At 38.0% G+C, this 18,610-nt stretch overlaps 1 protein-coding gene across 1 annotated transcript in view; it reads left to right on the plus strand.

The window, feature by feature from the left end:
• The first annotated feature begins 1,124 nt into the window (after positions 1 to 1,124).
• LOC150081054 (protein phosphatase 1 regulatory subunit 42-like) overlaps positions 1,125 to 18,610 on the plus strand; it is a 60,278-nt gene continuing 42,792 nt past the window's right edge. Inside the window, exon 1 of the mRNA XM_090380901.1 lies at positions 1,125 to 1,226. Coding sequence (XP_090237027.1) covers positions 1,125 to 1,226 — 102 coding nt within the window. The remainder of the gene's footprint in view (positions 1,227 to 18,610) is intronic.

Raw genomic sequence — 18,610 nt, forward strand, 5'->3', positions numbered from 1 at the left:
GACTGGTGAAAGGTTGGTTGGAAGTTTCGTATTTAGAACATTAAATTTAGTGTTATGGCGACACCATTCTATGACAAGTGCCTCTTGTTGGAAGATTTTGTAATTAGATCCTAATTTAATAATTGCGATGGCTGAATTGATTAGGGGATTGTGGTTGTGAAAGTGCACAAGTGTAAGTTCATTGCTGGCTTGATTAGTTCTGAAGCTATTATAGTGGTAATAAGCAAGGGTATTGGAATTTTTTGTGGTGCCATATTTTGCGGTAGTGCTCTCGATGTACCCATGCATTACAACCGGATTGACATTTAATTAAATGTATAACGCTGTCACTTATTGGATATTCGTGTCTATATGAATTAAGTATGGTTCCTAATTTATTATACGAGAAAATATTAATGTTATGTCTGTCTTGGCAAAGCTGTCTGCTGTGATAAGGGAGGACAGTGCGTGTGTTTTGTTTGTTGTTCTGGTTGGTACTATGATTATGTGGGTTATTGACATTATTTCTTGCAACAGAAATTGTGTTGAATTAAATGTGAAGGATATTTCCGAGCAATGAATTTCTTTGTAAGATGTTGTAGTTAGGTCAATAAATCAGTCTCCGAAGAACTAAACTTAATGGCATTGTAGTGCCGACCGGGCTAGCCGAGTGGGTAAAGTACCTGCCCGGCAACCCAAAGGTCGCGGGTTCGATTCCCGCCTCGGGCTTGGATCAAAGTACTGCAAAAACCTTGGGAGGTGCAATATGGCCACAGAAGCCGATGCGCCAACAACTACCAAAACAAAAAAAAAAAAAAAAAAAAGCATTGTAGATTTGATTGTAGAGAACTGACTTTTTTGTACTGTGGGTGATGCGATTGAAAATGCAAATATTTTTCTGCGTGTGTTTTCTATAAATTTTGGTTCCTAGCCTGGTGCCCATTTTATATATTGTGAGGTTAATGAAGTTGATTTTATTGTCAGTTTCTATTTCAAGGGTATATTTTAATCTTTCGTGTATTGTATTGAATTTAATAAAAAGATAATCAATGATGGCTCTGTTTCCTATTAATAACATGACATACCGCATGTAGAGCTTAATACCTGAAGGAAAAGGTTGAAGTACTTGGTTTTCGATCGTGGCTATGGAGATTTCTGATAAGGGAGCTGAAATTCATAATCCCATGGGGAGACCACAAATATTTGGTCTTGAAAAACGGAAGTGCCTAGCTTCAGGTAATATCGAGGTGAGTTCTAAAATGCTGTTGACGTTAAGGGAAGTGTGTTTAGCTAAAGTGTCTGTCGTTAGCAGTTCAAAGGATTGTAATGTAAAGGGTAAATGTACATTGGTGTGTAAAGAAACGAAACGGCATCGAAGAAGGCTAGGATGTCCTCCCCCAGAAATTATGGTGGCGTTTTTATATTCAAAAGCTTGATTGACGTTGCTAATTCTGAAATTTTGAAAATCTCATAAGTGGTGATATAATTTTAACCAAAAAGGTGGATAGGTTGGCAAAAGAAGATTTGCTGAAAGAAACTTGGCCAGGTTTGTGTAATTTAGTAATGGCGAACATGTGCGGAAAGACGTTACTGCATCTGCCAATTGTTGTGTGTGCAGGTTGATTTCTTTATCAGATCTTAATCTCAAAATACTATCAAGTTTGTTCTTTAATCTGGAGATGCTATATGTATTGTCAGCTTTGTAGGTATCTTTGTCAGAGAGGATTTGTTGCATTTTATTGATATAAGCCCTTTTATCTAGAATTGTGATAGTATCTCCTTTGTCGGTTTTTTGTACGATAATGTTTGGGTTTTTTCGTAATTTATGTATGTTTGATAGCTGTTGTTTGGTAATATTGGGTTGTGGTACCAGTCGTGAATTAATAATGTTGGTTTCATGCATAATCTGCCATTTGTCTGGGTGATTTTCCAATTTGGTTTGCAACTCGATGATGCAGTCTTTAGTGGGATAATGATGGTCATTTATTGGAAAGTTAAATATGTATCCTAACCCTGATAATTCGGCCGCGGGGAATAATTGTGATATAATATTAACAGTGGAAAGTTGAGGAAGGGTTCGCGTTTTTTGCGTGAGCGTGTTCCATTTTTTAAATGTCTTTGTTCCACGACATTGAGTGTTGCATTAATGCTTGTATTGTTAAAGTCGACCAATTCTGACCATGTTTGGGGGTGACATGTCTTTTTTAAGTCTAAATCTAAGGTGGTGTATTTCATGTAAAAAATGGTATTTTTTTACGAAACCTTTTATGTAATTCTTCCCGAACGATGGCGTTTGAAGTATGATATCTTTTACAAGTATCCTTGGTGAAAATACAAGCGAATTTAGGAATTACGTTCTAAGAATTACAAAATCTTCCAACACGAGGCGCTTGTCATAGAATAGTGACGCCGTAACACTAAATTTAATGTTCTAAATACGAAACTTCCAACCAACCTTTCACCGGTCTGGAACCTTATGCACGCAAATTTCCAACGTCTCCAAACGCATTATGGGGACATAGGAATTGTTTGTTATTTGGTTTTTAGGAGCATTAGCAACTAAGGCCATATTGCTCTGGAAATATGCGGTGGTCATTCCCTTGACCTTTCCACATCCTCCGTATTTGGTGGTGACGGGCTCGAACCCCGTCTAATCAAGAAGCGTGTGCTATGCACTGCTGCTCCTTCCCACCTGGCTACGGAGGCACAGGAATTCTTTAAATACATAGTTCCTTTTCTCCTATCATTGCCAACCGAAGACGTTTTTCACGAAAGTCGCTCGTTGTGACTATTGGCTTCACCTTGTTCTCATATTAATATTTTATAAATGACAACCATGGACGAGGTAGTGCACTTCTTCCTTGAGCAAATTTTAATTACAGGTTTCTAACAATTCCATCTTTATTTATTTTAACTTATTTTAAACTTCATTTCCACTTCAATACCATGTAACTAAGATCGATTGAGGTGAGTACCATCAATTGAGCTCTTTTTGCTATTATTATTATTAAGTCGCTTACATGGTATTGATGATGCTACCAACAGCAAATTCTAAGTGGGAAGCATTCAAGGAATTAATCGTAGAAGCTACTAAAAGTTTCATACCTATTAAGAAAAATTGTTCAAGGTTTAGGCCTAAATGGTTGTCAAATGAACTAATGAGACTCGTGGCAGAGAAGAAAAATGCATGGGATGCATATAAATTATCAGGCGACACAGAGGCCTGTGATATATATAAGCTAGTCTGTAATCAAGTCACAAAGGAGGCTAGGCAGGCGAAGCAGATTACGAGAAATCTTTGGCAAACGATGCTAAGAAAAACAAAGGATTTCTTTCCTCATATAAACTCTAAAAGGAAGGGGATGAATCTGATTGGTCCACTTGATATAGATGGTTCGACTGTTGATGATCCTGCTCAGATAGCAAAAAAAACAATGAGTATTTTGCATCTACATTCACACATGAGGAGTTATTAAGGTTTGAAAATGCCACAAGGTTATCAAATTGTAACAGGATGCTTAATGATTTTGTAATAACAGAACAAAGTGGGGGAGAAATTGTTGAAGTTAAACATAAGAAAAGCACCTGGGGTGGATGGGATCTATCCAGTTATATTAAAGGAAGCGGCAAAGCAACTAAACAAACCCTTAGCCATAATTATGAGAGCATCCTTGGACTCAGGGGAGCGTCCCATGGACTGGAGATGTACAAATGCGTCCCCAATTCACAAAGTGGGATCCGAGGCTGACACGAGTAATTATAGACCAGTTAGTTTAACTTCTGTTCCGGGTAAAATAATGGAGTCACTGGTTAAAGATGCATTGCAGAATCATCTAGACAAGACCGCAGCAATAATTCAGACACAGCATGGGTTTCTTAAAGGAAAGTCTTGTCTGACAAATTTGATTGGTTATTATGATGTGGTTACAAAGGAACAATGCAAAAAATAATTTTGATATCATATATTCTTGGATTTCAGGAAAGCTTTTGACAATGTTCAATGAAAGACTACTGAACAAATTGGAGCAGAATGGTATTAAGGGTTAGTTGCTACAATCGATAAAAGGATGGTTGAGTGGGAGAAGACAGAGGGTGGTAATCAATGGGTGCTGCTCTTCGTGGACTAATGGTGAAACAAAGCTGATTCACCATTAGTCCAAAAAATAATACTAACTAAAATAATATTTTAATTTAACCCACTTCATCTGTCCATTTCTTCTGATGGTTTGTGCATACCTCGTTTAAATTTATTCAGACTATCCATATGCACAACAATGGGGTGTAAGTTTATTTCAACAGTCAATTACTCTCTGGCTGAAAGCATGTTTCCTCACCTCTCCTGCAACCATCCTTTTAGAATTTAAATTTGTCTCCTTGTTGTCTGAGAAATAGTAGAAACATTGTTAACATTTAATTTACTACTTCAGTAAGGTTACCATGCTGTTTAATTCCTAGATGATAGAATTTATAGAAATCCCGTCTTTCTTTTTAAGAATATCCTTCTTGCACCCCCTATTCATCCCAGCTAACCATGTTTCTTTTCTCTATGTGCTTTTTAAAAAGATTTTTCAACCCTTATGGAGTATTCTGGATGTGGCCTAAACATTTTTTTATACAATGGGATAATCATTTTGTCTCTGCTGGTAAAATTTGTGTACATCATTGTGATCACCTCTGTGAACTATGCTAGTAGCTTGTCTGCAGTGTTAAGAGAAACTCATCATTTTGTACAAGTACTTGATATTTCTCCTTATCAACTACTCTGAGTTTGGTGTAACCCAAATGGTATGTTATTCTGGGATTACTTCTACTCATCTGTTTAGTTAGTTTTATTAATAGTATTAGCCATATGGTGCAAGGAAGCCCTAAACTTTTACTGACCCAGCCAAAAAAAATAATAATAATAATAGTAAATAATAAAATTAATTACATATTTGACTTACTCTTCACACAGGTGTCTGCCAGCTGACCTCAATCACGCGTCAAGTTACTTTTTCAATAGTTAGTAACTCGATGGCTAAAAGAAAACTTTCTGCAGATAGTCTAAAGTTGAATTTATAGCCCATAGTTCTGAAATGAATCATAGTTTGGAGTCTTGTTCAGACAAATATGGGGGTATAAATTCAAATTGTGGAAGGATGGTTGCAAAATAGAAGTGTAGAGGTTTGCTTTCAGCCAGCAAGTGGTTGATTCTTCGAACAAACTTCCATTTGTTGTTGTGGAAGTGGATAGTTTGAATAAATTAAAGGAAGAACTAGACAAACTATTGGAAGGGATGGACAGGTGATGTGGAAATTTTTTTTGGGGGGGCAAAGCTATATAAGCTTGCTTTCATGCATCATTTGCCACTACTAATACATTGCTCGACAAAGTGTTTTTCATGAATATTTTATTGTGAACAGTGTCGCCGAAGGCAAATATTTGATATATCTAATAGGCATCTTGACATGCAAATTCCAAGCCTCCAATAGAAATCGATCTACTACCTTACAGAGCCACACATGCTAATTATTGATGCCTATAAAAAGGGATCATATGGATGTGCTTTTACCCTACCATAGGATATTTTGCGACCACATCACCTCATTCCCATGTTTTGGCTTTGTCAGTAGGATACACAGGATACACATCTCCATTACTCGGGATGGCAAGTAATTGTTTAGATGATTTTTTGAAATGGTGAGCCATTGGGCGACTCGAAGCTGGGCAGATCCAGGCAGAGGTGGTAAAAAAAAAAAAAAAAAAAAAAAAGGTGGTATGTTGGCTTAAAGTGTCATGCAGTGGCGTCTTGGCACTATAGAATCAGTTTCAGGAGACAGGAACCATTATAAGAAGAGCTGGCCAAGGGCTGTGCCAACCAGAAAAAATCGCTATCTGGCTCTAACAGCAAGATGGAACCCTATGATGTCTTTTCTGCAATTCTCTTGAGTTCTTGTGGCCATAAGTGAAAACATTTCCCATCGGACTTCAAGTGAACTCCATACAAGGAAGCCAGTGGTTTGTATCCCATTAACCCCAAACCCCTGCAGAGCTTGTCGTAACTGGTGCCATGAACACGTAACTTGGAGCCCTGACAAGTGGAGTATAGTTCTGTTCTCTGATGAGTTCCATTTTAGCCTACAAACAGATTCTAGACTTTATTTCATATGGAGACAATGAGGTACCATTGCTTCAACAAGAGAAAGGGACAATTATGGTGGAGATAGTTTTCTCGTGTGGGGCAGAATAATGATCAATGTCTGCACCTCTCCATGTTTTTGATACTGTAACTGCACAGAGGTACTGAGAACAGATCCTTGAACCCTATGTATAACTTTAGAGTGCGGTTGCAGTTTGCCCAGATTTTCTTTTCATGCACACTATACTACTACGCACAGCTCAAGTAGTGGTGGAAGAATATTTTGAAATTGAAGATGTCCAACGACTCATGGCCAACATGATCACCAGACTTAAATTCGATTGAACGTGTGTGGGACATCGCATTGCATGGCGAAAGCCAACACCTCGGTCTATTGGTGAGCTAAGCTCTGCACAAGTTAAAGAATGGGATTTGTTGCCACAAAATCTTATCGTCATCCTTAAATTGAACATGGTTCACTGATGTCAGACCCGTGTAGTCATTGGAGGTGATCATACACCATATAATGTCATGTGACCTTTTTGGTAACCTTTATACAACCGCTATAAATGTCCCTTATACCTCTCTGAAGTTTCTTGCTGTTTTCTCATTTCACCGTTATTGTATGGTACCCTACCATAGGATATTTTGCCACACTTCATCGCAAGCTCTATGAGTTACACATTTTTTACATGTTCTGTAATTTTGTCAAGCAGCGTACTAATAGTTTGTAAGTGATAATTCTACCCTCATTCAATTTTCATTTCACCTCTCATAGCCCTACGCACCTCAAGTCTCCTGAAAGGTGCCACGTTTCCGATCTCTGTCCCACACTTTTTGAAGATGTTCCTCATATGGATGTGCTTTTGCCAGTCTCACCAGGAGCATTGGCTGTCTTTTACCCTACAAGAAGCTTGATGTATTCCTTTAGGTGCAGCTGAAAAATACATACAGCTTTTCAAAAATCAAAAGTTGGCAACTACATCGATGAGCCAAAATATGACCGGCAAATCGAAGCAACTGCAGGTGAACTACGGTGTGGATCGGGACACGGGATAAAAAACACCTGATGCTGAGCTCGGTTAATGTGTTACTCTTGTTCTTCAGAGGGGAAAGGCACCAGACTTGAACGAGTTTGATAAAGGCCAAATTGTAATTGCCAGACGACTGGGTCAGAACATATACTATTATATTTAGGCCACCCGAATAATTAAATTCATCTAACGTACTGTGTCTTATGTCTGTTAACTGCGTGTGTTCTATGGTCGATTTATCTGTTTGCCGGACGAAAAACCCCAGTTTCTGGGGGGGGGGAAACCTTGCTATCTACGCGTGAGACTAATTAACTCATCCACAGAGTGAAAACGCCCATTAAAGTTCCTCGCGTCATCGACGGGTTCGAACCCGGGCCTTTTCCACCCGGTGTGGAGAGGACGGTGACGATACCACTGTGGTATACGAAACGGCACAGCTGGTGGGATACTCGCGGGCAGCCGTGGTTAGTATCTACCGAAAGTGGTCCGAGGAGGGAAAATCCACAAACTGCTGGCGAGGTTGGACCACGACGGCTCATCGATACTCGAGGTGAGCGAAGGCTCTCCCGGATGGTACGTGGCGACTGTGGCGCAACTAGCCAATAATTGGAATGCCGCGGAAGAGAGTAATGTGTCACAACACACAGTACATCGAACCCTGCTGAAAATGGGGCTGTGTAGCTGCAGGCCGCTCTGAGTGCCCATGCTAACCATGGTTCACCGGCGACAGAGCCTACGATGGGCAAGCGAGCATCGAAACTGGACCTTGAGTGATTGGAAGAAGGTCGTCTGGTCCAATAAATCATGTTTCCTGTTGCACCATGTGGACGGCTGGGTACGTGTGTGTCGTTTCCCTGGGGAAGTGATGAGCCTGGATAAACCGTGGGCAACAAAAGCAAGCCAATGGCGACAGTGTCATGCTTTGGGCGATGTTCTGCTGGGATACCCTGGGTTCAGTCAACCATGTGCTGGGCACTCTGATGCCTACCACCTACCTAAACATTTTTCCCTCTGGTGGGGCATGCCCCACTGACACATATTGGGGTTGCCTTCCCTATTAACCCCATATTTCTGTCTCTCCCCCCGAAATCTTTAGTCACCCTCCCCTACTCTATCTGTACACAAACGATTGCCCTACACATCCAAATTTAATCATGTCCAAATTACTGTTTGCCAATAGTTTCGGCCTTTCAAATCCTAGTGCTATTAGCCCCCACGCGAAAGATCAAAAATTTTTTTTTTTTTTTTTTTAGGTCCTAGCCACTGAAATCTCAGGAAATTAGGTGGCAGGATCTGCCAAAGTAAATAATTATAATGCTGGTATACCTTGCTTGCCTCCACGGAGCTGAGTGCGGCCAACGTTGGGCCTCAGTAGGGGTCCAGTGGCTAAATGGCCAGAAGAACAACGGTACGTAACACTATACATATACAATATCCATACACTTTTACATTTCTTGCCTTTGCAGTGAACTGGCACACCTACAATGAAAGCAACACAGAGATGAGGGAAACCCCTGGTGCCGCTTGACACTAAATACACTACATTCTACCTAAACATGGGCTTGCCCTCCTGCCCTCTAGAGGCCATCTTCCCTGTTGGCCTCCTCCTCCTGCTTCCTACCCCCAGTCTTCTGCCTCTCCATCCACTATTTTCTCCTTACACAGAGTAAATTTCGTTCCCCACAGGTTCAAATTTAAATACACCAAAATTATTGCCCGACCTATTAGGCCTTTAGAACAAGTTTTTAATGAATAACCCCACGCACTGTTAAAATCAACAACAGCATTTAGAAGAAACCGCGATCTGTTTTTTTTTTTTTTTTTTTTTTTCATGGCAGGACCACCCAGAGTACTTTATAAAATACTGGTACCACCCGGCCGGCTTCTCCGTTGGCGAAGTATAGTAACGTTGGGCCCCATCTGGAGCCCAGCGGCTAAGAGGCTGGAAGAACAAGGGGCACAACACATTACGCATCCCACACACTTTTTAAATCTCTGGCTTGTTCGATACAACGAACATAGGCGGAGATGGGAGAAACCCCAGATGCCGCCAAAACCCAAACATACCTCATACCTTAACATCGTTGCTGACCAGGTGCACCCTTTCATGCAATGGTCTTTCCCTCTGGCGGTGCCGTCTTTCAGCAGGATAATGCGCCATGCCATACCGCCCGGATTGTTCGAGACTGGTTCGCGGAACATGAGAAAGACTTCCAGGTATTGCCCTGGCCTCCAAATTCCCAAGATATCAATCCCATTGGGCATCTGTGGTTTCTGTTGGAACAGCAACTCCGATCTGCGGTGTTTCAACCACAGACCTTACAGGAGTTAAAGGATCTGCTGGTTACGTGTTGGTACCAGATACCACAAGACATATTTAGAAATCTTATAGCGTCCATCCCTCGCCGGGTACGAGCTGTTTTGGCTGCATGTGGAGGACCAACATCATATTGGATAGATGGTCATAATGTTTTGACTCATCGGTGTATAAGTATGTTATAGGCCTAATGACTGTGATGAGTATAATAAATAACTATGCAGACAAATCGGTGTGCCAGTAAATCAGAATGCTTTGTAATGGGGGATATTAACTTTTCAGATACTGAGTGTGAACTTTGGGTAATTACTCACACACTAGCAAGACTTTTTCAGAATAATTGGATGACTTTCTAGGGCAGCATGTTAGAGAAGCAACAAGAAGTAATGTTTTTTTTATGTGATTATCAAAAGCGATTCTTCATGCATTAAGAATCTGCAGATAAAATACCCATTGGGTGCCAGTGATCACATTGTTTGGATGTGTGATTTACTTAAAGACATAACTACCATGAGCATAACTCCACCCGGTGTGGGGAAGGATGGCCATGCTACCCACTAGAGCGAAAAAGACCAAAGTTCCAGTCTTGTCGATGATGTGAGGTATTTTTATGGGCCTCTTTCACAATGTGGCTGAGTTAGTCAGTCTCAGGCGAGGACAGTATGATTTTTTCGCCCAGAAACTCAGGTTTTTCGTCCAGCAAACAGAAAATCGACCTCAGAACACACGCAATTTACAGAAATGTATACGGAGCAACATGGCCTTAATCGCTGATGCTCCTAAAACCCTACAACAACAAAATTTTCCACTACTCTCAATGTAGTACCATACCGTCGATACATTACTCCGGGGTTACTGCTACTCTTATGTAGTACTTTGCATTTGTCGATGTTAAATTTCCATTGTCATATCATCTCAGCCCATTGGTCTAATTTATCTAGATCTTGTTGCAACAGCATACTTTGATTATTGTCATTAACCACCTTTGTGTCATCTGCAAACTGACATTTAGTCTGATAGGCCTTCATGAATATCATTAATAAATTTGGAAAACAATGATGGGCCCAGTACCGAACTCCACTCGGGGAATCCACTAATAATATTATACACAAAGAATAGTGTCGATTGATAACCACTCTCTGTCTTCTCCCATTCAGCCATCCTTTTTTCCATAGCAGAAACTTGCTGTTAATGCCACATTGCTCCAGTTTGTACAGCAGTGTTTTATGTGAAACAGTATCAAAAGCTTTCCTGAAATACAAGTATATTGTAGGCTTGAAGTGGCGAAACCCATGTTTAGTCTCTAGAGCAAAGTTTCCGGCATCCCCCCCATACTTCTCCTTCAACCCATGCACGGTACTAAGTACTATAGGTTTTGATACCTTTCGTGTTTGGGATTTTCATAAAAAAAAAAAATATGATATCAAAATTATTTTTTGCATCCAGTTCCTTTGTGACTGCATCGTGGTGTCCATTCAAATTGGTCAGACCAGATTTCTCTTATACTGTCACATCAGTCTGCATTGATGTTCCTGACGATGAATTCATGAAATTATGCTGTATTCGCCATATTATGTTAGCGTAAAAGGAAATAGGAACCAGGATTTGTCAGATTAGGCAACGTTTTTCCAAGCTTTCACTTTCCAGTGGTGGTGTTCCTGAGTCCAGCAGCGAAACCTGGTTCGATCGTTAGCTCTGATATTTCTCCTCCTTTCTGTGACTTGGTATGAAGACTTGTTCGGTCTGAAATGTGCCACTTTGGACTACCACTTTTGTACTGGATTGTTATTTGACACTGTTATTTTATTATTTTTTTTTTAAAATTTTGTTACTTTGCATAAGTCTTGTCAGCTTTCGTTGGTCTCTTGGATCAACGAGCTGTTTCCGACCATTGGATCGTCGTCGGCTGAAAATTCACATTAGTAGTGGAAAAATTATGCAGCAATAGTGAAAAAAAAAAAAAATAAAATAGAAATATAAAAATTGCCCACTTCATTTGCCCGGTACTTTAAATTTATCAAAATTACCCACTTTCACAACACCAGATGAAAGTTTCTTTCAATAATCAACCACTGGCTTAAAGCAAAATTTCGTACATCCCATTCTGAAACCATGCTTTTCTAATTTACATTTATATGCCCTTGTGCGAGCCGTCAGAGAAAGAATACCAGGAATATTTATTTAATAAATTCATTTAAAGTCTTAAACACTTCAAACAAATGTTCTGAACTAATCTTGTTGCTCTTCTCTGCACCTATTCCCGCAAAGTTGCATCCGAAAACAAGGCACCCAAACCTGTATACGCATTACTCACGATCCATCTTACTCATTGTTCTTTCAACAGGATAATTGCCATTTTGTCCTTGGCAAAATTCTGATTAATAATAATAATACCTAGCAGCTATCGGCATTGATCAGAAAGATTCATATTAGGCTGCACAGTAACACCTAGATCTTTTCCATTCTTTAGTACTTTGAGTTGGGTATCATCCAATTGATATGTAAATCATCTATTACTCTTCCCCAAATCTAGTACTTTTCATTTTTCAATGTTAAACCGTTGTAGTGTTTATTCTACCGATCTCGATACACCCAATATGTAGTATGTAAAAACTCCATCACGATTTCAGTTACCGATATACCAGCGATCATACCAGCGTGTCTACCATGCCGCATTCAAAGTTACAAACCTGTCATCTTGCCTATTTTTGCACTTTATTTTACATACAGCATCTCTGCGTACTTGCTTTATGCAATAATGTGAGAATATGTAATGCTGTTGTTGAAGGAATTTTTAAATTTTTTTCTGTTTATACTCTGGCACGACAACCAAGTCAGTAGAGTTTATAATAAATCGTCAATACAAATATTTATCGTATTTAGTAGTCACGGGCTTGAACCCCTGTCCACTCAAGAAACGCGTGCTATGCACTCTCGCTCCTGACCACTCGGCTATGTCAGGCCTAACATTCCATAAGAACTGCAAGCGTATCTAATAAAATTGCCATTGAGTGTATTGAAAGTGTAATTATCTTTTCAAAATTATAAATTAATTTTTACCATGGTGTTATTTTTCAATCCTTCACAGGCTTAGTCCAACTGAAAAACACCATTTAACTTCCATATTAGTCTTCTCTGACTGATAAAAAAAATTAATTAATAAATCAATAAATGCATACCGGTTAGTATATTATTTAGCAGCCATTGCCCGCGCGGGTAGCATAGTTGGTAGAATCGCTGTCTTTCCCATTCCCAGTGGAAAAGACCTGAGTTCGGATCCATCAATGACACGAGGAATTTTTGTGGACATTTTTCGAAATGTGGCTGAGTTAGTTGGTCACAGGTGAGGGTAGCATGGTTTTTCCTTGGGGGAACTCTGGTTTATCATCCAGCAAACTCTCTTTCTCTGTTCTGTTATGTTCTTTCTGGTCAGGGAGTTGTTTACAATATTATACTCGTTGCCAAAATGCCTTCGCTCTGAAAATAATTACTTAAGTAATTTTATAAATATAATATAATATAAAAAAACTGGTAAAAGTAGATATGATTATTTCTTATGATTTTTTATTTTATCTCATTATTATTATTATTATTATTATTATTATATATACATTATATATATATATATATATATATATATATATATATTTTTTTTTTTTTTTTTAAATTTAGTTCATTGAAAGGCGTATGTAAGTCTTTTTTTTTTTTTTTTTTTTTGTGACCAGTTGGGGACGCTGCAAACGTTGTATTTAATTTGTTGCCATAGTCACCACTGCGTACACAAAAAGAGCAATAATTGCGTTCCATGTGCATTGGTGCTGTTAAGCCTTTATTTTATTTTGGGATAACCCTTACAGCTCGAAACAAAACAAGTTGCTGTCATTTTCTATGAGAATTTAAAAAAAAATATCCAACAAAAGGTAGGCGAGATGACTAACAATAATATTTGATTACTACTTTTAACTGTACAGGTTTAAATTTCGCAATTGTAATGAAATGCAATTGGTGTAGATAATCTACTTGTACACGCTACACCTGCTACCTTCATGATGTTGCTTTGGCTTCGAAATGGCGCAACAGCCGAGCTTTTTCTTTTCATTTTTGTTACTGGATGTAAAATAATTAAAAACATTTCAGTTACATCTTTCTGTTATTTCTGCCCCATATTTTTATAATAACCAAATTACCTTTTTTATTATTATTATTATTTTCTTGACAAGCGTTCGCTACCGACGCTTCCAATTTACCTTATTTACTAATTCTATATTTACTGTATATCTAATATTTTACTATTAATTTTTATATTAATTTTGTATATCATAATATATAATTTTATATTATATACATATCTGTCAGATTTTGACTTTCAAAATTTTCGTAATTGTGAGTAGAAGGAAAGTAGATTTTTTAAAATCTGGAATTTGGACTTGAAATTAAATTTCACTAACATGCATTTTTATTTATTTTTTTTTTTTGTTAAGATACAACCATATGATATGATCGTTTACCAGTTAATATGTTTTCAATTAACTTACTGTATTTTTCTGTTTGGATTGTTTGTTAGATAGCAAGTCATTATGATAGCTTCTAGGAAAATACCCATGCAGAGTTTGTCCCCTTTAGAAATGAGAAATCAAAGTATGTTTATAACAATTTTTCTGCTATTTAGATTTATACGTCAAAAGCAATTCCAAAGTTTCATCAGAAAGAAACGATCTGAGATGAGCATTTTTCTTTTTTTCACCTGGCTGAATATTTTCGTTCAATTAGCATTGCTATGATGAATTGTTAAGCTGCCAATTTCTTTTCCTTGAAGGGTTCATTAATTTGTATTAATTTTTGAAAAGAATTAATTCTTTAATTCTGAAAAGAATTAATTGAAAACGTCATTGAATATATATATATATATATATATATATATATATATATATATATATATAATGCAATGTAGACCAGCATATCTGACAGTCAACTTGACAACGAAAATAAGTCAAAATTCGCAGAATTTAAAAAAAAAAAAAAAAAATTCTGAATTTAATAGCAGTTTATATTTTATTCCGGAAAAGTTGGAAAAAAAAAAAAAAAAAAAAAACTGTACGACGGTGAGTTAGCGAAGGTTGCAAAACGAGTCAAATAGAAAACGCCTGTTTCGTAAATCCGGAGAGTTGGCAGGTGTATTTAATAAAAATTTATCTGTATAATTTCTTAATTTATAGATCACATCTAAATTAATTAATTCTCGGAATAATTCACCTTTAGACTAGTTTTACTGTATATTGATTGTTACAAAACAGAGGACTAATTAGCCATGCCTTTTCTTTCAATTTTTGGTGGTTCACTTGAAAATGTCTCTGGACCGTAGATCCACAATAATATATATTTTATATATATTTCACATTTTTTAGACATTATGCTGTCTATCTTATACCTATGCGTGCTCCACAGGTTAGCTTGAGTATTCATATACTCGTATACTTATTTCTTTCAGATTTTCCTATTTTTTACCCGTTATTACGCAAATTTTCTTACAGTTCTATATTTGTTATCATTATGATTTCAGCGTTCAATTGCAATTGCTATAGTCCAATCAATAATTCGCGTAACTATATCTTTGCATGCGTTATACCTATTTCAGTTTTCATGTGGTGGGGCGGTCATTATTAAAGTGCTTATCTTCAGCCGGATGTAGGTAGAAACCTATTAATAGTAGAAAGATCAAATTTGGAATAGACACAATCGAACACATGCGTAAATGGAAAGTGCAAAAAAAAAAAAAAAAGAAAAGAAAAAAATAAAAAATTAATAAATAAATAAAAAATAAATAAAATAATAAAAAATAAAAATAAATAAATAAAATAAAATAAAATGAAATAATAATTTCCAAAAGTGCTATCAGAGGACAGTTGCTGTGTAACTGGTAGAGATTTAATAATGACCACCCCACCACATGAAGATTGAAATAGGTATAAATAGGTTTAGATGAACTGTCAGGTATGAACATATTCATCGTGGTGACTATTTGTCTACTAACTCGTATATACTGGTAAGCGCATACGACATGGTGAACTGTGGGCTGAGATGTCACGATGGATATTAACAGCACACCTTGTATTGCTCTTCTTCAAATCAGCCAGAGATTAGATATGTCTTCGATATAACCTGGCCTCGAGATATCCTCATAAACAAAGATTTAGGTCCGGAGATTGAGGGTGCCAAAACGTTCCTAAAGCGACGAGATATGATGTGGTTATCGTCGAACATGTAATGAATTGAGGAGGAAATGCAACTTGCATTAAAACAGTTATTTCCAAACGTGTTTGCTGAAGAGCAGAAATCTGAAGATGACGAAGATCGCAGTAACGCTCGGCTGTTATGAAACATGTCGGTGAACCATAAGCTCAATCCTCCTCGAATTAAAATGGTCCAGTTACGAAATTCGCTGTAAAAACACGCCAAACGGAAATATATGAACAATGATGAGGCATTTCGTTGACAAAACTTGAAGATGATCTTTACGTCCGATGATTATGAATATTCAGACTGCCACTTGATTGGAAATAAAGCTCATTGGCTCACAAGATGTTCCCTGGTCACGTATTACCGACCTCTTTCTTTTCTAAAAACCAAAGTGCAACTTCATTACTTATATATGGATCATAACACGTTAGCTGTTGCCATGAATCTCGTGCGAGTACCAGTGAATGATGGATTGCAGAACTTTACAGACTGTAAGTATTACTATTATTAGTAGCAAAACGAAGCAAGGAAGCAAGTTACACAGTATCAGCCAAAAAAACCTCCCTGCCTACTTCATTTATTCTTCCCATTTAATAAATTATATAACCCATCTTTAAATTAATTCAAACTATCCATTTCCACAAACACAAGATGGAACTTTCTTTCAGCAATCAGTTATTCTCTAGCTGAAAGCATATTTTGATACATCCGTCCTGAAACCACGCTTTTCCAATTTAAATCCATGTCTCCTTGTATATGTCGTTTTAAATAGAGTAAGGATGCCCTTAACATTTAGTTTAATTAATCCAGTTTTCGATACAGAGCCTTCAAACAGGTCTTCTCGCAGATGCCTAATTACCAGACGCTGTAGTTTAGAACTGAAGTGTTTTTTTATAAGAAAATCCTCTTATGCCTGTGACTAATCTTGTTGCTTTTCTTTGCACCCTCTTCTAACAGTTCCACATCTTTGCTAAAACGAGCTTCCAGATTCAGCCTAATCATTGCCTTGTACAACGGGATAATTACCACCTTTTCCCTGCTGGAAAAATTTCTGTATATCATTGACATAACCTAACGAGCTGTCTTAGCAGCCGGTGTGCACTGCTTAGAGAAATTAACTACTTTGAGTGTGTACCACCTTATAAGTATATTTTTTATTATGAAAACTCCAAACACGAAAGTAATAGAACCTATAGTACTTAATGCCCTGCGTGGGTTGAAGTTTGAGAAGATGAAAGCAGGTATTTGTTGACATTAGATTTGAGAGAGAGAGAGAGAGAGAGAGAGAGAGAGAGAGAGAGAGAGAGAGAGAGAGAGAGAGAGAGAGAGAGAGAGAGAGAGATGATGATGATGATATCTAGCATAAATCTGCACAGGACGGTCTTAGTTGATTTTACAACCTGCTCACGATACTTTGACACACTTGTGAACTGTGCAGCCTTTGTGTCCATACTGGATATCGATTCGATCGATTCTCCATTAGATTGTGCAGTGAACCCCTAACAGTTTTAACCAGTCTGTATGCTCTGTGTATAAATTGTTTTATTATGTAGAATTAGTGCGGTAATTTTCTTTAATTGAGAAACATTGTGTGGGTCTAGTGTAATGCAGGTGTAGGAGAAGGAGCGTGTGTGTGTAAGTTTTTATGACTGAAATTTTAATTATTTTTAAATATACCATGCTTTGACAAAGATCTTTTTTTTTTTTTTTTTTTTTTTTTATTCCGTAGAATTGGAACTAAGATTTATGATCCCAAGGGATGGACTGCTTCTCTAACCCATAACGATGAAAATAAATGTGGAACTCATAAAACGATGTTCTTCTCGCCATTTACTGCCAACTGTGGGAGACAGTTACCTTTTCCGGATAACACATCTTTATCTTCAAGAACAGAATGTAAACAAGATTGTAAGTATTGTTGAAGCTATCATATTTACACTCTTCCAGCTCTTTTTAACTTTATGCTTCTTATAATAATAATGATAAGGGGAAGCGATTAGCTCAGCGGTTACAACGTGGGACCACCAATATGATGTACCCGGGCTCGAATCCCACCGCGGAACCGCGGGGGGTAGAGAAATCGCGAAAGTCACCTCATCAGACCTACCTCCTCAAGGTAGAAGTGACATCTGAGAAAGAGAGTGGCACCATCTGCTGTCGCTCCCATAAATACAAAAAAAAAAAAAAAAAAAAAAAAAAAAAACTGAATGCAAAACCAAAAGCTAAAAAAACAGGTCCACCTCCATAACTGGGTGAAGAAGAGAAGTAGAAATACTTAACATACTGCATCGACTGTGTCTCAGGATAAAGTCACCCGCGTTCAAGCCTTAGGCAGAGGGATCGGCTAGAAAAGCCAGAAACAGTCTCCCTCGGACGACAGTGGAGCGAGTGGCGCTGTCTCCCGTATGGCTACCGCAACTGAAGAGCAAGAACAACCAGCCCAACCAACTGGAAGTGCTTCTTGCACAACTGCGCTAGTGACCACCCAGGAAGGAAGAATAAGCACACTCATGAAGTGGAGCAGTGAAATGAATACATTCATCATGCGAGCATACTTCGAAGTAATGAAGCTAAAGAGAGACAAGACAATATACAGGACGAAACTACACACCAAGTGGTTGGAACGGCTCCCGACTGTTAAAGTCACCGAACAGCAAATAGCAGAGCAGAGACTGATTAACGTCAGGAAGAACCTGATAGCTCCTTCAATCTTGTAAAAAATAAAGCAGGATGTTAGTGACTAACTACAAACAACAACAAATATGGACACAACGGAACCAGAACTGAAGGAAAACAGCAAGCATACAAGAACTATAATCCGAATATATAATCCGAAGCAACCGAAGCGGGAACAGACGAGATAGCCATGTCCAGAATAGAAGAGTGGCTGAAAACCCTAGCAGAATTCGAGGGAATGGACCACAC

This window comes from Mastigoproctus giganteus, chromosome 9 (assembly GCF_048544385.1).
Source record: "Mastigoproctus giganteus isolate SK-2022 chromosome 9, ASM4854438v1, whole genome shotgun sequence".
NCBI lineage: Eukaryota > Metazoa > Arthropoda > Arachnida > Uropygi > Thelyphonidae > Mastigoproctus > Mastigoproctus giganteus.